General features: G+C 53.7%; 1 protein-coding gene across 1 annotated transcript in view; it reads left to right on the top strand.

Moving 5' to 3' along the window:
• Nucleotides 1–18,261, top strand: part of STK32C (serine/threonine kinase 32C) — a gene marked incomplete at both ends in the record, with an annotated part of 69,493 nt that extends 51,232 nt beyond the window's left edge. Inside the window, 10 exons of the mRNA XM_080348140.1 lie at nucleotides 9,480–9,631; nucleotides 11,402–11,575; nucleotides 12,079–12,116; nucleotides 13,062–13,151; nucleotides 13,809–13,912; nucleotides 13,992–14,108; nucleotides 16,010–16,135; nucleotides 16,292–16,423; nucleotides 17,324–17,391; nucleotides 18,126–18,261. Coding sequence (XP_080204266.1) covers nucleotides 9,480–9,631; nucleotides 11,402–11,575; nucleotides 12,079–12,116; nucleotides 13,062–13,151; nucleotides 13,809–13,912; nucleotides 13,992–14,108; nucleotides 16,010–16,135; nucleotides 16,292–16,423; nucleotides 17,324–17,391; nucleotides 18,126–18,261 — 1,137 coding nt within the window. The remainder of the gene's footprint in view (nucleotides 1–9,479; nucleotides 9,632–11,401; nucleotides 11,576–12,078; nucleotides 12,117–13,061; nucleotides 13,152–13,808; nucleotides 13,913–13,991; nucleotides 14,109–16,009; nucleotides 16,136–16,291; nucleotides 16,424–17,323; nucleotides 17,392–18,125) is intronic.
• Nucleotides 18,262–21,741: the final 3,480 nt, after the last annotated feature.

Here is a 21,741-nt window from a genome sequence, read left to right as displayed (position 1 = left end):
AGCGCGGTCCCCGCTGCGCCGCGAGGCGGGTTTAGTTTCCCCCTGCTGAGCTCCCGGGGTCGGCAGGTTTGCTGGGGGTGGGAGCTGTTGGAGCACGGCGCTGAGGTTACCGCGGCACGGCACGCCGAGGCGCCGCTGCAACAGCAGGGTTTGGTTTGGGCCAGAAGAAGTTTCCGTCTCTAGCACAAACAACTGAGAAAGGGATTTTTAATGGAAGTGTTGACACGACCTAAAAACACCAACAGGCTTGCTATGAATTAAAGTTTTATCAGCTACCGTTACAACTTGGCTGTAGCAAACGGCAGGACTGAATTAAAGAGATTTTAATGATTTATGGTGCTCTGACAAGCCAGTCCTTCATCAATCTTGTGATAAAGCACAACTTTTCAGCAGGGAGAAAGTAAAGCTGTGAGACTCCACAAAAAATATTTGAAGGGGTGAATTGTGACGAGGTGTTTGGAATAGAAAATCAAATCAGCTCTTGAAGATGTGAGGGCAGATTGGTTGAGCTGTCGGTCTGCACTTAGAGCACGGCTCCTCAGAACCGCAGTCATTTTCCATTCACCGCAACGTTACACCTTTTAATTTGCTTTATCCAGGACAGACAGGTTCTGGTTTTGACCTTTGCATCTGAAGGGGAGACTATGTTATGAAAATACTTGTTATTCTTAGAGGTGCAGCTGTGAAGTGGTCCCGCCTGGCTGGAACCGTCAACCGCAGGGCAGCTGCCGCGGTGCCGTGTGCTGGTGCCGCTGCCGGCACAGCCCCCGCTGGCACGGACGGGACTCCCGGGGGCTGCAGAGCGGCCGTGCACCGGGGCTGTGTGCTCTGCAGCAGCAGTGGGTGCCTGTTCGGCCACATGAGCCAGCGTGTGCCCAGGTGGCCAAGAGGCCACAGCATCCTGGCTGGTACCAGCGCTGGTGTGGCCAGCAGCCCCAGGGCAGTGACCGTCTCTGTGCTGGGACCTGGGGAGGCCAAACTGCCAACCCTGGGGCAGTTCTGGGCCCCTCAGGACAAGAGAGACCTTGAGGTGCTGGAGCGAGTGGAGAGAAGGGAACGGAGCTGGTGAGGGGCTGGAGCACAATGTGATGGAGACTGAGGGACCTGGGGGTTCAGCTGGAGAACAGGAGCTGAGGGGAGACCTTCTGATCTCTGACCTGCCTGAAAGGAGCTTGGAGCCAGGGGGGTCGGGCTCTGCTCCCCAGGAACAAGCGCCAGGAGCAGAGGAAACGGCCTCAAGTGGCGCCAGGGGAGGTTGAGGTTGGATGTGGAAACAGTTTCTTCCCCAAAGGGCTGTGGGGCATTGAACAGGCTGCCCAGGGCAGTGCTGGAGTCACCAGCCCTGGAGGGCTGGACAGACGGACATGAGGTTCTCAGGACAGGGGGCAGTGCCGGGGTTGGTTATGGTTGGACTTGATGATCTTAAAGGTCTTTTCCAAGCAAAACAATTCTGTGATTCTGTGTTCCCGGTCTGTAAGCGCTGCCATCTCACCTGGGCTGCTGCGGGAGCAGCGACGTGAGCGTCGCACCTCAAGTGTCCGCTGTTCTGAGGCCCAGCTGAGCACCCAGGCGCAGGGCAGCCCCTGGGGCAGGCCTGGCCCCAGCAGCCCCGCTGTGCCCGCAGACGGAGCCTCGGCCGAACGATGGAGATGTGCGAGCAGCCCCTGGCCACGGCCAGCGTGGATGTGTCACCGAGCCTGGTTCAGCGTGGCGTCCAGCGTGGATGTGTCACTGAGCCTGGTTCAGCGTGGCGTCCAGCGTGGATGTGTCACTGAGCCTGGTTCAGCGTGGCGCCATCGAGATTGCTGTGCAGACTGGTGCTGGGACCAGAGCTGCAGATGTCCCATTCTTTCAAATGGGTCTTTGTGTGCTGGAGATAATAGTTGGGTAAAACACTGCCAGAGACACTGCTCTCAAAACTGTTCCCAGAACAAAGTTCTGGTTAAACAGGCTGCATAATCAAGCAGTGAAGGTTTTTGATTGCCTCAAAGTATGTTTTTATTCAGGATCAGACAGTATTATGGTAAGGTGTCCCTGCTGAGCGTGGGGTGAGTGTCGCGGGTGCTCTGTGCGCAGCTCCAGCCCTGCTCCCAGGACCCGGCAGCAGGGTGCGGGGCTAGCGCAGCGTCAGAGGAGCTCTGCGGGGGACAGGTCTGACACCTCCCGTCTTCATGGAGCCCCCTCCGCTGCGAGCAGCCCTGAGGGGGCGGTGAGGGGCTGCAGGTGACGGTGAGGGGCTGCAGGGGACGGTGAGGGGCTGCAGGTGACGGTGAGGGGCTGCAGGGGATGGTGAGGGGCTGCAGGGGATGGTGGTGCCCGCTGCCTTTAGCATTTCCAGCCTCTTGTGCCCATGGAGCCGCGCTCTGGATCAGTAACCATGGTGGGGAACCTCTTAGAGGGACCAGCATCCCGGAGCTGGTGGGTGCCTCTCTGGGCCTGTCCTTGCGGAGGAGCTGCTCCTGGGTGGGGTACCCGTGGGCTGCAGCCCAGCCCTTGCCCTTACACCAGCTGATTTTACTGTCTCCTGTATCAGGGCTGCAGCCCGGCCCTTGCCCTTACACCAGCTGATTTTACTGTCCCCTGTATCAGGTAATTATCAATTTACTTTTTGTTTGTGATTCATCCTGCTCATGGCACACAGCTTTGTGCTGCCCGTGGCTGCACTTCCAGCAGTGCTTGAAAGCACATCTGTCTGTCTTTCTGTCCTTGCTCGTTTGCTCATGGCTGGGTGTTGGGAGAGGAGAACATCTGCAGACCCAAGCTGTGTTGTTGGGTGCCCAGGACCCAGGTCATTGCTTTCGTCAGAGTCAATGCAACTGGTGCCTTTTAGAGAATGCTTTCAATGAGATAAACCCGATTTGACAAATTTGCGGTGATTGTTGGCGGAGGTAGTCAGCGTCTCTCACCTGCCGCTGCCCGTACCTCCCGGGGCTCTGTGGCTCTGTAGGAGGTGCTGCCTTCCCTGGGCTGTCACAGGGCACTGCCTGGGAACCAGCACAGTGGTGACAGGGATCAAAGGAGCGTCCCCAGGGGAAGGCAGAGGGTGGTTTTGGCACAGCCAAACTAGTCGCTGGTGGCCCTCAGGGGACCGTGGCCCTGGCCGGGCAGGGAGGACTTGGGATGGGATCCCATGGCTTGTGACGAGCCCCTGTCCCCGCGCTGGACTGGCCTGTGCACGGCAGAGCTTCATCAGCTGCCCACCATGGCTCATGTGCTTAATGAATCCCGGTAGTTTAATTATATCCCTGCAGATACACCAAGGAGGCAGCTTTAAACTTTGCTATCTTGGCTATGCCTAAAAAAAGAATGAATAGCTGGTTTTATTCTACTGTTTATGAGAACTGTAGAGCAAATTAATATTATCTTTTTAATTACAAGTGTTACACAGATGTTAATTAACAGGCAAAGATTGTATTTCAATTATCATCAGTGCCATCATAATACAAAATGGATACGAAGATTGCTTTTAAATGACAGGGTAACTGATACCACGTCCTGTGCAACTGTGACACCGTGGCAAGCGCCTTCGGTTTCCCTTCAGAACAGCACGATCCCTGTTTGTTCCTTCCCCGGTGGCAGCTGAGGGTTGATTTTCATTTTTCCTGTATTATTGGCAGTATTCTGTGTGCCGCTCTCGGTACTGAACCGCTCTCAGGCGGCGAGGCAGGGGCTCTCTCCTTGCGCAATGAACTCACGTGTGCAAGAGACCAGTAACCCCAACCCTGTCGCTGCCCTGTGCGGGGAGACCTGGCTGTCCCTGCTCCTGGCTCCAACCCCCCGCACCTGCCCGGTTTCCCGCCGCGCGGCGGTGAGCGGGACGTGCCGCACACGGTCCCGGGAGCCGGCGTTCGGTGCTCCGGGCAGACGTGCGCTCAGCACGGGCTTACGGGGCGCTCACACAGTACCCGCTCTTGCTCTTTTTCCCCCGTTCCTGCTGTAGCATTTAGTGACCAAAACCAAATCTGGTTCTCCAAAATAGCTCAAGCAGTTTGTCTATCGTGGTAAGTGCCTCCTTACTGCTTCTGGTCCTTGAGAACAAAGAGCTTAGTTCTTCCTGCTCCAGAGGCTGCAAATCTCCCATTTCCTTGCCATCCATCCCGAGGCCATTGTCACGCTGCCCCTGCACCTCCTGATGTTTTTGGTGCCACAGCATTCTATGTCTGGCTGAGCTGTGCAGCAGCAGCGCCGCTGGGACCGGGTTTTGCCCAATTCTTCGCGTGTCTGCGCTCGGTTCGAGGCCGGGGAGGCCTGGTCCCGGGGCCCCCAGCGCGGGACGTGGCCCCTGTCGGAGCGGCCGCGGTTTCCTTTGCTGGCTCAAAGCTTAGGGCCAGATTCTGCTCGTGATGATTCCTCATGACTTCATCAGGGCTGGCTTGTACTGGAGAGCTGGAAACGGCTCCTCCGGGTGATGAATGGCTGGAGCGCGCCGCGGGGATTAAATCAGCTCTGCCAGAGGGATCGATGCATCATCCCAGAGTCGCAGCCGCTTCCCAAATGACCACTTATGATACAACTGCAGTGCTTCATCCCTGGAGAGAGGGAAATACAGGGGCTTTTTTAACCGTTTCAGTTAAACAAAACACTGGAGTTTTGTAGGTGTTCCACGGTGAGTCCAGACACAAACACCCAAGGGGAGTCAGCAGAAGCTGGAAGAGAAATCAATGTATGTGGGCAAGGTGCAACCACTCCAAAGAAGCATTTTTATAAGGTAGAGCAGCCTTCAGCTGTGCTCCACTATCGCGTGGCATTGAGGTGTTTGCCGCTGGTGTGCAGTGCTTGCTGATGCTAAGCCTTGGCTCTACTCTAAAAACAAAATAAGCAAAATCCAGCTTTGTACGCTGAACCTTCCTGATGGCTCTCAGCCAAAGTCAATAAATGTCTGTGTGTGTAAGGATTACGGGGAATTTGTCTCATCTTTCAAAGGCAGAAGCCACCGGGACATTGCAGAATAAAACCTCCTGCTCGCATCTGGGCAGCGACAGGAAGACCTTGGGCCCAGCTGTGGGTGTTTGCATGAGCGGCGACAGTCCCGCCCGGAGGACAGGCCCGCGGGGACCTGCATTAAAGATGACATCTGCATTTGCAGAAGGAAAATATAATCTCTGTGCAGCCAAGATGAAGAAAGCTCAGGCATTTATCAGCTCCGCAGATCCTGCCCAGAATGCAAACCACTCGCTTTTGTTTGAGCCCAGAGAAATTGCGCTGCCCCTTTATAATTAGTTTGAGATAAGTCAGGACATGCTATTAAATGATTAGATGACCTTTCATCTGAGTGGGTGTTTCAGTCCGCTGGATTCCTTCAGAATCAGCAGGAAAAAAGTTACTGGGTTTCTAAAGGAGAAAAGGCCTAAGAGAGAGCAAGTTGGACTGAAAATGTACAGAGCAGCAAAAATGTGAGTGATTGGGGAAAGTATCCTAAATAAACAAGAACAAGAACGAACTGCCAAAAATGACATAATGTCTGAGTGCCCAGGACATCAGAAAAGCCCCAAAGCCCAGCTCTGTTTCCACGCCAGCTCACACCACGCTTGGGTGGGAAATAGAAATGACTCTGGTAGGCAAGAGCTCAGTGAGTGATGCAGGGCAATGAGAAGCCAAATAATTCCTGGCAGGTTAGGACTTTGTTTCTGCTTTCGGTGCTTAGTCCATGGTGTGCTGGACAGCCCTTTGATGCTGCAGAGTCGGGTTTATCCCGAGGCTTTATCTTGACGCCGGGTGTGTGTCGGTGTAAATGGCGTGCACGCTCCTGCCCAAAGAGCAAGCTTCACCCTGCAGACTGCGGGCACGGAGCGGCTGGGAGCGCAAGATGAACCAGTCGAGAGTGCGAGTCCCTCGGGTACGTTCTGCTTACTTAGTCTCAGTATTATTTTTTGTTTGTTTTGTTTTCTCCAATTGTGGCCTGATATTTGAAGTCCCTGCTGTTTCCCTGGAGCAGCCGGTGAGAACAGCCGCACCGCACCAGCCCCAGGACGCGGCTCAGAGCTGAGCCGGCTGCTCCTGCTCCAGGGCCCGCTCTTCCCTCCTTCTCAATCAAAGCTTGTCCCTTTGTCCCCCAGGCTGACTTCTTCACCGCTTTGGGTGACAAAACAAACCGTGCACAGAGCAGGGACATGGCTCTGAACTCTTCTGTTCGTGTGCTGCGTTTCTCAGTGACAGCTCTTACCTTAAAGAAAGGTGTTAGAAGCCAAGTGTCAGCTTTCCCCCCCATTACTTTTTTAATATAACCGAGTTCAATGGTCCTCATTAGTCCCCACAAAATTAATGAGATGATACCTGGGGCCGTTGAGTGAAGACCAAGATTGTCCCCGGTGCAGGTGAGAAGCTGCCGGCTCTGGTGACAATCAAGGGTTGTCATTGTCTGGGGCCCCATGACGTGAGATGGCGCTGGGCGATGTTAAATGCACATCTCATGCACTGAATCGCAGCCGTGGGCTCCAGAGCCTTTCTGCCTTCAGCGCAGTGAAAGCAAAGGCAGCTGTACACAAAGCACTTGGCAGCCGCGGAGCGTTCGGGGTATCTGGGACTCTATTAAATCTTTTATGTGCCATGTCTTGAGCAATATCCTACCAGCTGATGCCTGCCTTCTGCTTCACAAATCTGGCAGCATTACATGCCGTTTTTCCTAATGGCTGTATTTAACCACTGAACGTTTCCTTTGTGTGGCGAGGGACCGCATTATGCGGAATGAGGACACCGTAGCCTCTTCTTTCTGCTTTCTTGCATTGCTTCGCATTGTAGATGGGCTCGAAAATGAGTTGAGATTAATTTTAAAAACCACTCCGCGTTGTTACCAAGTCGATGTTTATTCGCTCCCCGGGAACAGATGCGCAGAGGAGGAGCACAAAAGGAACAGATCGGTGCTGGGGCAGCGTGTCTGTGCGGGGGCTGCGTTCGGGGCGTTTCGCGGGGTCCTGCCCGCGGCACAGGGGCTGGGTGGCCGGGACTCTGCTCCTGGCACTGCTCTGGTTGCGTTGGGTCCCACCAAGAGCCGTGTTAACGTGGCCACTAATTACCGATGGCCGCGGTAACTCCAGCGGTACAGACACGTGCACGGAGCCGCCGTGGCACTGTCCCCGCTGGCACAGGGACGTTCCCACGGCCGCCCACGGGCCGGTTCTTTTCCAGAAAACCCAGAACAAACATTTCCCGAGCGCCTGAAACTGCCGTTGCTTTGTATGTAGGTGATGCTGTTCCATTTCGGGAAACTATTTATTATGATTACAGGGTACAAGAAGTTTTCGTCATTTTCTGATTTATTATACTAGGTTTCTATTTTCCCTGCAGAGAAACAAGAAGCAAATAACATAAATATAAAACGCAATAGCTGTTAAGATATTGCAAGTCACAACCTAAAAAAATAAAATAAAGTAGACATTAATGAGCTTCTAGCCATAATGTGAAATAAAGTGACATCAGGAAAGGATGCTGTTCAGTGCCTAGAAGGCTGTTATTCAACCATTTGTTTTTAGAGGAGTTAGATAGCAATGACCATGTTTTAAAGGGATATTCTTACGTCTTTTTTGCTTGAAGAATTTATAAAATATGAAGTTATCTTTGCCTGTTTTATGAAATGTGCAGCCAGTTTAGCCTGCTCGAGGCAGGGGCTGGATGCTGCTGGTGCTTTGCTTTGCACTAGGTTCATATTGCCATTATTGCAGGAAGCTGAGGTTTCACCGTATGTTGTGTTGTAGACAGTCCCTGACAGTCCCCACAAGCTTTGCACTGGAGGGGCCTGTTCCAGCGGGGACAGGGCTGGGGACACCGTGTGCCGTGCCCTGGGGACAGCGTGTGCCGTGCTCTGGGGACAGAGTGTGCCGTGCCCTGGGGACACCGTGTGCTGTGCCATGGGGATGGGGACAGCGTGTGCCGTGCCCTGGGGACAGCGTGTGTCGTGCGCTGGGGACACCGTGTGCCGTGCCATGGGGACAGCATGTGCCGTGCCCTGGGGACACCGTGTGCCGTGCCATGGGGATGGGGACAGCGTGTGCCGTGCCCTGGGGACAGCGTGTGTCGTGCGCTGGGGACACCGTGTGCCGTGCCATGGGGACAGCATGTGCCGTGCCCTGGGGACAGCGTGTGCCGTGCCATGGGGATGGGGACAGCGTGTGCCGTGCCATGGGGACAGCGTGTGCCGTGCCCTGGGGACAGCGTGTGCCGTGCCATGGGGATGGGGACAGCGTGTGCCGTGTCATGGGGACAGCGTGTGCCGTGTCATGGGGACAGCGTGTGCCGTGCCCTGGGGACAGTGTGTGCCGTGCGCTGGGTTCACCGTGTGCTATGCTCTGGGGACAGCGGGGCTGCGGTGGCCCAGCTGTGTCATCGTGGCCATGGGCTGTGCCGGCCATGCCACAGCAATGCGCGGCTTCCACCGGAGAGACCTGCTGGGGTCAGGCTGCCCGAGAAGGGAGCCCGAACCCTCAGGTCTGCGCCGAGCCTGAAGATATTGCAATGCAGAGTTCTCGTTCTTACTGTAATTGTGATGATGACTGCAAAATTGTCCCCGTAATTTCACAGTGTGCTTCGCTAATTGGGGTGTTTTTATCAGGCTAACGATAACCACCTATTATTTTGTCACCTTCTTGCTGTAGCGCGTCCTTGCTGATATGATATTGTGCGCCATTAGCACTTGCAAATGGTTATTAATGGCAGCGATTGAGAAGCGCGGCAGAGTTCTGCGGCTCCCGTCTGTCTGCCGTGCTTTCTGCCCCCGGAGTCCCGTGTCCTGGCTGGATTTGTCACCTGCTCTCTCACCGGCCTCCCGGCTCAGCCTCCCGGTGCTGCTCCACATACAGGCTGCACGACCAAAAAAGCCAAATTAGTTCTTTCTCAAAGAAAATACATCCAGTGCATTGTAATCCCGGGCACGTCTGGTAATTAAAAGAGGAGAGATGTAATTATACCGGATGTAGAAATGTCATTATTTCATTTAAAAATAGTTACCTTGATAACTAATTAGGTATTTTAAAAATAGTGACCGTGGTAACTAAGGCATTGTTGGTGCCAGGAGGACGGGTGGCTCGGCACTCCTGGGGCGGGGGGCCGGGCTGGGTGTGTGGGGCCGGGCTGGGTGTGTGGGGCCCTGGGGCCGTGACACCCGAGCAGGAGGGTCCGTCTGGCAGGGACAGAGTCCCGCCGCATTGCTGGGGCGCGGCGGTTGTTGTTGGTAACAAATGGACGTGCTAATGGCTTTCTGCTAAAACAAATGGGCTTGTTTTGACCCTTCAGAGCGCAGCTTTGTACGCCGCAGATGAAAACCAATCTGCCGGAGGTGGGGAGCCGCGCTGTGAGCAGAACGGAGCCGGGGCTGGGGGAGAAGTGCTCATACCTGTGCGTCCCAAGTCACAGCCGGGGGACCAGGAGTATTCGATAGCAGGGCAGAAGTGCTGAGCGCTGCGGGGCTCAGCCTGGCAAAGCAGCAAGCGAGGACATGGAACATTGTACTAAATCTCTTTTTTCCTCCCCCTTGTGCGGTGCTTTAGGTGTGTATCGTACAGAAGAGGGACACTGAGAAGATGTACGCCATGAAGTACATGAACAAACAGCAGTGCATCGAAAGAGACGAGGTTCGCAACGTGTTCCGAGAGCTGGAAATCCTGCAGGAGATCGAGCACGTGTTCCTGGTGAATCTCTGGTGAGCGGCTCCTCTCCCTGCCTCTGGGGCTCACCCAGCCGCGGTGTCCCCGTCCTCGGGGTCACGGATGTCACAGTGTCGCAGTGACAGCCTGTGGTAACGTGACATGTGTTCAGGAAACATGGCACAGGAGATACTGAACGTTATGGCATCAAACATGTTAAAACGGCTTAGCTTCTCTTTGTCCATGGAAAGCCTTCGTGTGTTTTCACAGCCTCCTTGCTGATGTCACTGTCACATCCCTCCTCAGGGGCCCCACTACCAATTCAGCCGTGCACTGCGTTGGCAGCGTGGTGCGCGGGGGGTGCAGTTTGGCTAGGGTGTCTGGTGCTCCCGGTGACTGCTGGGCAGGAGATGGTCCATCCCATTGTGTGGAGATACTGACAACCGTGACAGTCTCTGGCAATCGGGTCCTGCCTGTGGCCAATTCTTGTAGTAAATAACAGCTTGAAAAGTCAAAGAAACCAGCATTTTTAGAGAGGATGATTTATAACTTTTATTAATACAAAAGTTACACAGAATATAGTGTTTCGCACAGTATTTGGTCCCTCTAAAGGACTCGATCTCACAGAGATTGGCTAATGGTTTAAATACACAGAACTGCTGCCAGCCGTAGCCAGTGTGCTCAGTGGAGCGTTACTAAGGTCGGTCCTAACTCCAGCGGGTTTAGGGCTGGTTTAAAGCTGTCCTGACCCTGGCTGGTCTGCGCAGGCCCTGCAAAGCGGCTCCGCAGCAAGGAATTAATGCAGTTGTGAGGCGGCCAAGGAGATACAGCACCCGTCAGCTTGTACTAGACGGGGCATTTCCAAAGCATTACTAACTAAAGCTATTGGTTACATTTCAGCCTGATTTGAGGGAATTTTTTAAAATGAGATCCCACAACGTTACCCAGTAACAAGGACGGTTTTTGCCAGTGCACACACAATTGCGTTAGTATGGAGCAATGTGAAATGTCACTGGTTTTACTGACCTGTGACTGAAAAAACATATGAGATTGCTTTGAATTATCAGGTGCATGGCCTTTTGCTGGAGAGCGGCTGGGGCAGCAAGGGCAACAGGTCCACTGGCCAAATCAAATGTATTCCCGTAGAGCTCAGATATATCACTATCAAATTTTGCATGATGAACAAATTAACAAGCTTTGGGAAATGGTGCATTGTATCCTCAGATCGCTGGTTGGTTTGGGATGAGTGTTTCAATCAGCCTTTTCCCTGCCGGCTCCTACTTTAGAATATGCCTACGTTTAAGATGAGAGCAGGAGTGTGTGATTCATAAGGATTATACAATCCCACATACGCTTTCCTCAGGAATACTGTCACCAAATATAACAATTGAACGCTGTTGTGTGGTGTATCCTCGCTGCTGTCAGTCTGCTGCAGGATCCACTGCACATTTAGAGAGGCGTTTTACTCTACAGTAAATATCAATCTTTTTCTGGTTTTTACGGTTAAATTGGCACTTGTGTTTTCCAGTCCTTTTTCAGGATAGGCAGAAATATTTTCAGTATAGGTTTATCAGATTGTTCACCACTGAAAATGCAAAGTGTCTCTGCAGCAGCTGGGTAGCGAAGCCCGGGCTCTGCCTGCAGCGCTGCAGGTAGTGGGGCAGCATCACTCAGGGCAGCCAGAGGTGAAAGACAAGACACGTCTTGAGCCGCGCTTGCTGCGTTAGAAAGGTGTGATGGCGAAGCCGGCACGTGCTGGCAGCGGGCAGGTTTGCAGCTGCGGTGTGAGGAGAGGGACCCGCTGGGTCTGACTCGTGCACCCCCAGGTACTCCTTCCAGGACGAGGAGGACATGTTCATGGTGGTGGACCTGCTGCTGGGCGGCGACCTGCGCTACCACCTGCAGCAGAACGTCCAGTTCACGGAAGAAACAGTCAAACTCTACATCTGCGAGATGGCGCTGGCGCTCGACTACCTGCGGAGTCAGCACATCATCCACAGGTACCCGCGGGGCGTTATCCACACCCGCAGCTTACCCGCGGGTACCCGGCCGGCTCTCGCTCGCCGGCGGGAGGTGCCCGTGGGCGACGCTGGCTCTGCTGAATGCCACCAGTGCCCGTCAGGGGACGGGCGGTGCTGGTCCTGGGCAGCCTGTGCCCCCGTCCTGCCCCGTCTCAGAGGAAGCCTGACTCTGCTGAGGGCTGACGGCTCCTCCCAGCCCGGGTTTCACAGCCATCAAGGGCTTCATGGAAACAGGCCCAGTATTGTGTTCCTGATTTTCCTTGGAAACGATGCCTGAACAAGTCCAATGCTCCCACTTTTTTTCCCCGGTTGCCCAGGAAAAGCATATTTCTGGTGCATCATAGTGGGGCTTCTCTCATGTTAGTGTATTTTCCTTCTATTTGTTCCTAGTTTTTGACAGATAAAAAAGCTGCAGGTTTGTTGTTAAGGTGCATCCTTCTGACTGAGGTTTCATCTTGCTGTAACCTTGCTTCTTTTTCCAGAGACGTCAAACCAGACAACATCCTCCTCGATGAGCAAGGTAGGTTGGACCAGGTGATCCTTGTGTCCCTTCCAGCCTCGTATTCTGCATTCTATGATCTATTGGTAATACTGTCTCAGTGGCCTACATAAGCAAATACCATAGGAGATCCTGTAACGACCTCTTTTCCAGCAGGAGATCTTATAAAATGATGACATAATCTCTCAGGCTCCAAACCTTCTGAGTTTTATTGCAAAGCCTTGGAAAAACCAAAGCTTGCACTTGCATGAAAGTTCATTAGAAAACAGTGCAGGGTATAAAGCCCAAACACAAATGGGAAAGAGGAGATGTCAGGGAAGATTCCATAGGACAAGGTGGTCTGGGATGTACACACCGCTTTCATAGCTGCCGTGTACATAGAGAGCACAGAGTGGCTCCCAGAAGGCCAAGTGGTGGGTTTTCTGTATGGCTGGCTTGAAAATAATGACATTTTCTGGATTTTAACTTTCGGTCCTGATGACAGAGAAAGTAGAAACAGGTGTTCCAGCGCTTTCTGCAGTGTCTGAATCATTTCTTCGCACAGGCGCAGGGTTTGGGGAGCACTGTCAGGATTTCGTTGAGCTGACGTGTCCGGGTTGGCTGTTCTGTGCAGAGCGGCAGCGCTGGTTCCGCTCTGGGGCTCTGGGTCGCTGCGGGTCAATGGCTCTCATCGGTTCCAGGGCTGTGATCGGTGCGGCCAGGACAGTACTGTAGTGTAGTGTTGTCTCTGCGGGCTGGAGCAATCTGACCAAGCGCTGGAGCTGCTGTGGGTTACTGCCTTGCTCCAGGTGTGAGTTCAAATCAAGACCAGCGCTGGCCACCATTAAATCCAGGGCCAGCCTGAGATCCTGGGAAAGCCTCAGGGCTTATGGAACAAATGTATTAGGTTGTTATTATATTCTGCCTGTGCATTGCCGCTGTTCTGCACTGTGATTAATTCCTTCTTAAAATGCGTCTTTGTTTAAGGTCATGCACATTTAACAGATTTTAATATTGCAACAATAATTCGGGACGGTGAAAGAGCAACTGCATTAGCTGGAACAAAGCCATACATGGGTAAGAAATAACAGCTCTTCCTTACATCTGTATTTTACACTTCAAGAGCGCTCACCGCATGTTGCCTGACAGTCCCTGTCTGTGACAAAGCCCCAGAATTAATTTATCACGTTAATGCATGCGCCTAGTCATTCGGTGGAACCTGACGCTTGGAGAAGTGAAACTCCAGAGCGAATGAGTTGCTGTCAGTACATTGTCCCTGCTCAGCGCTGGGATGTGGTGGTGCTGGTGGGGCTGGGACATGGTGGTCCCGGTGAGGCTGGGATGTGGTGATCCTGATGGGGCTGGGACGTGGTGGTCCCGGTGGGGCTGGGACGTGGTGATCCCAATAGGGCTGGGACATGGTGGTCCCGATGGGGCTGGGACGTGGTGGTCCCGGTGGGGCTGGGACGTGGTGGTCCCCGCAACGCCAGGTTTCTGCCGTCCCTCGTGTGCTGGGCTGGGCGGGCTCTCCTGGCGTGTGCCCGGTAACCCAGTGAGGGCAGGGACGCTGCTATCACTGCTGTCACTGCTGCTCACCCTGCTTGCAAAGCCTCCCCTCAGGCACTAGTGCATAAAGATCACCACAAGGTTTACATACTGACTTACGTGAGATACTGAAATAGAAACAAATGGAAGTCAGCGAATAACCTCTTGCGTTTTGTCCTCTCTGTTCAGCCCCGGAGATTTTCCATTCCTTCCTGAGCGGCGGGACGGGCTACTCCTTCGAGGTGGACTGGTGGTCGCTGGGCATCATGGCTTACGAGCTGCTGCGGGGCTGGGTACGGGCTCGGGACGCGCTCTCGGGCTCGCTGCACAAGGACACGGAGCTGTCCTCACCTTGCTGCTTTTTTCCCCCAGAGACCGTATGACATCCACTCCAACAACCCCGTGGAGTCTCTAGTTCAGCTCTTCAGCACTGTGAGCGTTCAGTACTCATCGGCGTGGTCAAAAGAAATGGTGGCTCTGTTGAGAAAGGTAGGTGGTCCTTACATTGTACGTTAGCTGCAGTGTGTGTGGGGCAAGCTGCAAAACTGTCAGCATATTAATTAATAATGTAAAATTTAAATAGGACTAATTTTTATGGCTTTGATTAATCTCGTTTTGTTTGTTTATTATCCCTGTAATAAGATGCATTACATTTGACAGCAAGGGAAGGAAAAAAGCTGGTTTTGGTGTGACACTGCAGTTCCTACCTGGGCCAGCTGTCCTCGTGCTGCCGCACAATGAACGCGTTGGTTTGGCGTGCAGGCTGCGTTTTGGCTGCTGCTTGCTTGAGAACTTAGAAAAGTAGCTGATGAGCGTGCTATAAAAAAGACATACACAGTTCTGACAGCAAATAAGTGGCTCTGATGTCAGTTAATGTTGGGTGGACATTTCCATGATGAGGTTTTGTTTTAAGGAGAAGCAGGCTGTGCTGTGCTGGGGCTGAGCACATTGAGCGGGCTGGCATTGCCATCTGCTGGGCTGCCGCAGCCGGGCCAGGAGACCTGCGGGGATTCAGCATCTCCCAGGGGAATGAATGCCAGCAGCCACCTCGGCCTGGGGGCCTGCGTCCCCCGAAGCGCTGCGTTCTGTGCTGGGGACACCCCGGCCCTGCGCCTGCTGGGGCAGCCCAGCCCATTGCTGCAGCCTTACCTGGGGACTGGGAATTCCCCCCTTTTGCTTTAAAGATGAAGATAATTTTATGCGGTGAAAAAGCAGCAGAGAAGCTCCCCAGGCAGCAGCTGCTGATCAAGCTGTCTGTACCTCGCGCCCCTCACGATGTCCCCTTGCTTGGGCACCTGGCTGTGAGCACAGTGACCATTACCTGCTCTTGCAGAGCTGCCTTTGGCATTGGAAAAACACTCATGCTGACTTTATTTTCTGCAAAAAGGTTGTAACCACCTATAAGCGTGCCTAGAATTAAAGGAAACAGCCCTAGCTGGGCATGTTGTAGAGGTCCTACCGCAGACATCCGTCGGCTGGGAGAGTGTTTGTGGATGCCCAAAACCGAGCTGGGGCGGCTGGAGGTCAGGACTCAGATTGGAGGTGCTCTGGCAAATGGGCAGAGCTGGTGCAGAGGTGGGAGGCAGCTCGTGGAGGGGGCGAGGGTGGGTGTCACACCGCGGCGATGGTGGCACCAGCGCGTCCTGGGTGTGGGAGAGGAGGGACACCGCGGGGGCTGGGATGCGCTGCAAAGGTGGCAGCGGCTCAGCTTCGAGGGGGATTTGCACAGCGGGAGACCAGGCACAGGGCTTTCTGGAAGCCCAGATCCTGTGTTAGTTACACCTCCCCGTTAGACGCATCTCCTCGTTAGACATGCCTCAGACACCCCTCCAGCAGTCCTGGAAGCTGTAACTCAGGTCAGCTGAGCGCAGCGCATGGGGCTGAATTCTTTGAAAAACCGTCTCTGTCCTCAGACTGCTGTCCCAGCAGATCAAGCGATCATCTGCAATGTTTTTCTCAGTGCTGAGTAACCTATGTGTGTGATAAATGGAGCAGTATCACTATCCCCTGGTGTCACAGAAGTGGTAGTGAAAATAGGACACGTGCAGATGGAAACCGAAACGAGCCTGTGGGGGAAGCACAGGAGAGCAAGGTCTGTCCCTGCCGGGGGAGGAGGGTGCGCGGTGGCAGTGCCAGGGGCTGCGTGAAGGGTCCTGCATCGCAGGTGTGCACGGGAGGAGCAAACCTGCGCCAGTCAGGAGCTCACGCTACGGGATTTTTGGCCATCTGCTTTTACAACCTCCAGAACGTTTTCCTAATATTTCTTTTTCGAGTAAGTGACCCATTTCCCATGACAGAGAGGCTGCTGCACGGCTGCACCACCGGCGTCCTGCACGGTGATGCTGCTGGGCTCCTTTTCTCTCTCTGACGGGAACGCTCTTCCCTCGCAGCTGCTGACGGTGAACCCCGAGCATCGCTTCTCCTGCCTGGCCGACGTCCAGGCCTCCGCGTACCTGTCCGGCGTGGTCTGGAGCGACGTCTGCGAGAAGCGCGTGGAGCCGGGCTTCGTCCCCAACGTGAGTAGGAGCGAGCTGCGTCAGCCCCAGCGGGTCGGCGCTTGTCGGAGGAGCCGCCGTGTCCAGCAGAGGCTTTCTGACGGGGAGCCGCGCTCGGCGTGTGCTGCGGAGGGTCCGTGCGGCGCCTCACGCGCGGTGCGTGTCTGTGTCCCGCAGAAGGGCCGCCTGCACTGCGACCCCACCTTCGAGCTGGAGGAGATGATCCTGGAGTCCAGGCCCCTGCACAAGAAGAAGAAGAGGCTGGCGAAGAGCAAGTCGAGGGATAACAGCAAAGACAGCTCACAGTCTGTAAGTGCTTTCTGCGGTAACGGCCGGCTGGGAGAAGAGGCTGTCCTGCAGGGGTTTGCGAGGGTGTCTGCAGGCAAGGTGCTGTGCCAGGCAGAGCAAATGCAGGTCACCCACCGTCCCTGTGTGGTGCCTCAGAACTGTTCAAACCCCAGGAAAGGGAATAAACGTTGCTCCCCCAGCGAGAGCAGGACCATGGCCTGAGAGCAGCAGGGGACACCGGCAGCGTTTTACCTGTCCCATTGTCCCACGGCCTGTCTGAGAGCAGCAGGGGACACCGGCAGGGTTTTACCTGTCCCGTTGTCTGCGCCAATTAACTGCAATGCATCCCTGCCCTCTTCAGCGGGAGTTAATGCTGCGATCAATGGCACTTACTGTAAAAGAACAAATCGGGAAGCGAGGGAGGAACAAAAACCAGAATAAGCAAATTTGCAGGTACCTCTCAGGGCGGTGCCTGCACGACCCAGCGCGGGGCTCCAGCACCGGGCAGGGTCTGTCCCTTGCCGTGGCCGGGCTGTGCGGGTGGGTGACACGAGGGCGGGCGAGGTGGCCTGGGCTGGAGACCAGTGTCCCTGCGTGAGGACTCAGGCAGGCTTTGTGCTGGTCTGTCCCCGGGCTGGCTTTCCTTCCTGCGGGCAGATCGCCCTCCCAAAAGCACAGTGCACAGATGAATGTGTTGCGTTTATCTGGAGAACAGTGTGCTGTCTGTGTTTGATGGAAAACGTCACCTCACGGGTGAAACGAGCCTCTGGTGGGAGCCGTGAGGGCAGAGGGCTGTGCTGTTCCCAGCAGCTGTTTCGGCTGAGCTTTTGGGGGTGCACACAGGTTTTGCTCTGTGCACGCAGCTGGCAGCAGTGCCATGGATTTGGGACTGCTTGTGCATGGATTGTTTCTCTTCAACAGGAGAACGACTATCTCCAAGAATGCCTTGAAGCTATCCAGCAAGACTTTGTCATCTTTAACAGAGAGAAGTGAGTGTGCAGAATATATTTTTTTAAAGAAAAAATGCTCATTTTCCTGCCTTCCCTTGGGATCGAGCTGCAGTGGATGGCAGCTGGGAGCACCTGCCACTGGCTTAGCCCCAGGTGACACGTCAGCGGGGAGCTCGGGTGCTGCCTCTGTGTGGAGAGCAGTTCTGACCAAAATGGGAGATAAGATCAGGGATAATTAAATAAAATATGCTGCAGAGACACTTCTGGGACTTAACATATGTATGTGATACTGCTTCAGTTCCCCCGTGGCATCTTCTCACCCATCCTGCTTTCAGAGGGTGATGTTTTGGAAAGTGAAGGCGAGGAACGTGCTAAAACCTCTGCAGGGCATGAGTGGGCAGTGGAAGCGCTGGAGCTGGAGCAGCTGCTTTCCCGGGGGACGCTGGCTGCTCAGGGAAGCAGGAGCTGCCGCGGGGCTGAGCAGGGACCCCGCTGCCCCGGCCGTGGCCCCAGCTGGTGGGCAGCTGAGGCTGGAGCCTTGCAGGTCATTGCGGAGTATTTCGGAGCATCTCAGTGTGTTTTGCTGATACGTTGGCCCCTGTCGGGACCTTTTCTGTGCTCCGTGTGTGCTCATTCCCCACGAGTGTGCTGTAGGCCCCTCTCAGGAGCGGCGCATGGGCACGCTGACTGCTGCAGACCCTGCTCACCCGCTCCTTCTGCGGGCGTTTGACCTGGGGATGCCCGTGTAACGCCCGTTGCTCTGCTCCGCACAGGCTAAAGAAGAGCCAAGAGCCGACGAGTGAGTCCGTGTCCCTCCCCGAGACCACCGACGAAGCCGAGACGGAGGCCGAGTCCGAGACCTCCAACCTGAACATGTGCAGCTCGGTCTGCTCGTCGGGCAGCAGCTAGGCTGCGGTGCGGCCAGGGCCGCCGGCCCGCGCCACGGCTGCGCCGAGCACCGCGGGCTGTGCTCCGGCCGCCGGGAGCTGTAGCAGAAGAGAGAGAGAGTTCTTACAGAACTGCGCTCCCGGATTGAACGCATCGCCAGTTCAGCACATGGGCTGCCTGGCGCGGGTAAAGATACTTGCTATGCAACTTGTCGGAGGAGGTAGATCAACTTCTTTACTTGTTCTTTTTTAGCATCAGGTTGCTGATCCACACGTGTTTTTAATGCAGTAAGGTGACAAGAAAAGAAGTTACATCCTTGAGCACAACAAGGAAGACAGGGAGCAGGTGTGGCGAGGGAGGAAGGCTGAGCAGGTGGTTTGAATTTCACTTGGGTGTTCTCTGTTTGTGAAGGCTGCTGTAGGGACAGGCGATCCTCGTGTAAGTCGGAGCAGCCCTGGGGCCTCTCGGGGCTGTGGCGGGTGGCACAGGCTCCTGGCAGCCCCGAGCTGTTGGGTCCTGCAGCATAAGGACATCCCAGGTACGTCCTTGTCCTCTCCTCTCCTCACCTCTCAGAGTTTCTTGCCTGACTTGGGGCAAATAAGTGTTTTTTGTGCACTCCATGAATTCTCCTGGGGCTGGATAATGATCAAACATGTAACTGAGATGCAGAATGTATTTAAAATAATTTCTTTGTTCATATAGCTGCTGTGAGTGGCGAGGAGCTGTGGAACAACCGGAGGGTTTGGTTGTTTGCCCAGGTTTAGAGGACACAGCTTGTCACAGGTCCAGTTTTTACTGGAGGCCAAGTGGGTGGCCTTGCAATGCTGCTTGCTTATGAAAGAGGGGAGTATCTTATTTCACCCTTCGATTTACTTTATTTTTAGTGTAAAGTACTGTATATAATTTACCAATACCTGTTTTAACTTAAGACGGGAGGTCTCCTTAACTTGCTCCAGATGTGGCTGTTGCCTCTTGTTTCAGAAGCCTTTACTATATTAGTTGCTTAATCTGCTGTGGAGTGGCTTTTGGTTACTGTGGCTAGAAACGAGCCTGGGGTTCTGCTGCGACCAGCGGCTGCTGCGGCACACGGGGCTTTCCTCAGGGCTGCGTTCAGTTCAGACCGGCAACACCCGTTTGCTGCCGGACACGAGGAGGCTGCAGGGTTCGCATCCTTACTGCGTATTTGTCATGCAAAAATGGAGAGATGTTTTTAAGAGGTGCAAACTCTTTCAGGACAAATTTTGTTGCGTTTTTCGTTTCCGCGAATAAAATAGAGAGGTGTAACTGATCCTAAACAACTTTATATGAAAAATGACGCAATGCATTTATTTTCCACAGTTTTATGTGGAAATCAGCATGTGGCTAAAATTGTGCAGAACCAAAATTTGGTAGAGGTCTTTGAGAGGAGCGCTGAGGTGTGTGGGCACAGCTGGCGCGGGCACAGCTGGCGCGGGCAGCCCGGCCCTTGTCCCTCTGCCACCCTCGTGTCCCCGGCGCCAGCCGCGCAGCCCCCAATGTAGTAATAACACTTCAGTCTCAAGTCACAAAGCCACATCAAGAGCAGCTCTGATTTGCCTCTGCTCGCCTGCTGCTGCGCCTGCCAGGGCCCAGCTGGGGCAGGAGGTGCAGAATGAGCGTCAAAACCACCTGTTCATTCAGGACTTGTACATTACAGATGATTACTCCACTGGTACCGATAGGGTTTTTTTCAGTAAACTCCATTGCACTATTTATCATCTTTCTGTAAATAATGACTAAAGTTTGGACTGTCAGAATAACAAGGAGCGTAACTTATTTTTTTGACCAAACCATCCTGTCTGTGAGAGATGCAAATAGATCCTGTTCAACCAAAAGCTCTCGGGCCAGAAGAAGTGTTGGCGGTTTGGTAGGACAGGTCTAATCAGACGTTTTCATCACTTTCTGGAGGTTGAGGCGGGTGTGTGTAGGGAGGAGCTGGCTCCTGAAGTGGGTGTTTATCACCCAGACCCTCTCCTCGTTGGTCATTCGTGTTCCCTTTTCAGCACTGCTCTTCCTGGGTAAATGGTGCAAAACCTCCTCAGCAGCAGGAGGCAGAAGGCGGGAAGGCTGCAGGGGGCGGCCGCGATTGCTCCTTCCCAGGGGAATTGAGTGTGCAGGTTCTGGCTGCCGGGGAAGCACCACCGGAGTGTCTGCACGGGAAGCTGCTCATCCAGAGACCCCGCAGGACACAGACCGCCAGGATCGCTGTGCTGAGCCGCAGCGCCGCTGTGAACACACTGTAACTGAGGTACTCCTTATCTATCTTAATTAATGCATGGGCGTAACTTCCCCAGGTCCCGCTAAGTTACTGACACCTGTTTGTGCCTGGTCTGCGGAGATGAAAGTACAAGAAAAGACAGAAAAACAGTAAGAAACAGATATGTGTTTGCTTCGTTGTCAGACTCCCCGTGATGGGTTTCAATGCGCTGGGTCCTGCTGTGCCGCTGCCATCCGGGCCCCTCCTGTGCGTGTCCCCATCCCCGTGTCCCCATCCCCGCTGGCTGTCCCAGGGCCAGCCTGTGCAAAGCTCGGCCCATGGCGCCGCTCCTGCGGGGACAGGAGCCTGCGTGGCCCTGGCCGCCCCGCGGTGACGTGCTGTCACGTTGCTGCTGCAAACCGTCCCCGGCACCGTCTCGCGTGTGTGACGGAGCCTGGTGCAGCTCCCGGTGTGAGCAAAGCTCACCGGGCAGTCCTGAGACACTCCTGGTACCAACCCCCCGTGCAGAGCCTAAAGGAGCCGGTAGCAGCTCTGGTTTACATCTCCACCACAACCACAATACAATAATTTTCTGTAGATAAATATTTAAATACACGTATTTTTTGTATGACAGATTTATACAGGGTGTGCCATTATTTGCTGTGAAAAGCCTACATTGCCTATAAATTGTTCTCCTTAAATTCCTTGCCATAAGTTTGTTTTCTTACCTCTGTCGTATTATGAAGTTTTGCAAAGTTGCATATTTTTAAGTGTTTCCATTGAATTCCACAGACTTCACTGGGAATTTTGCCTAGAAAACAAATGTCAGATCAGGTCCTGATGTTTCTTCTGTTGCCAGTTTTTTATTACTCTATACCTTGCCAAAAAGAGAATACGAGTAATAAAATAATAGCAAAAAGGCCAATAATAGGAACTTGCCATTGGACAGTACTGGAATCCCGATGCCTTGGTAGGGTATTTTTTGGAAATATTTCAGTGGAAATATATATAAATATATCTTTGTATTTTATGTTAATACATTCCTGTAATTTTATTGCATGAAAATTTTGCCATGTCACAAAATATTTAAGTTATGACACGTTTGTGTTTTTGCAGATACTGCGAGAAGCCATTGCGTATGTGGAGTAATAAATGTGTATTTTTAACACTGTCAGGTGTTTGTTGTCATTTCTGGGTTATTGATCTGTAGGTGAAACCAGCGAATCTTGCAGTAAGTGGCTGTTACAATTGCATCTCTTGTATAAGCGTGGCAGACTGCAGCTGTT

The sequence above is a fragment of the Nesoenas mayeri genome (assembly GCF_963082525.1).
Source record: "Nesoenas mayeri genome assembly, chromosome: 7".
In the NCBI taxonomy this organism is placed as follows: Eukaryota; Metazoa; Chordata; class Aves; order Columbiformes; family Columbidae; genus Nesoenas; species Nesoenas mayeri.
Note: the sequence above shows the minus strand (reverse complement) of the source record. Positions and strands in the feature narration are given on the sequence as shown.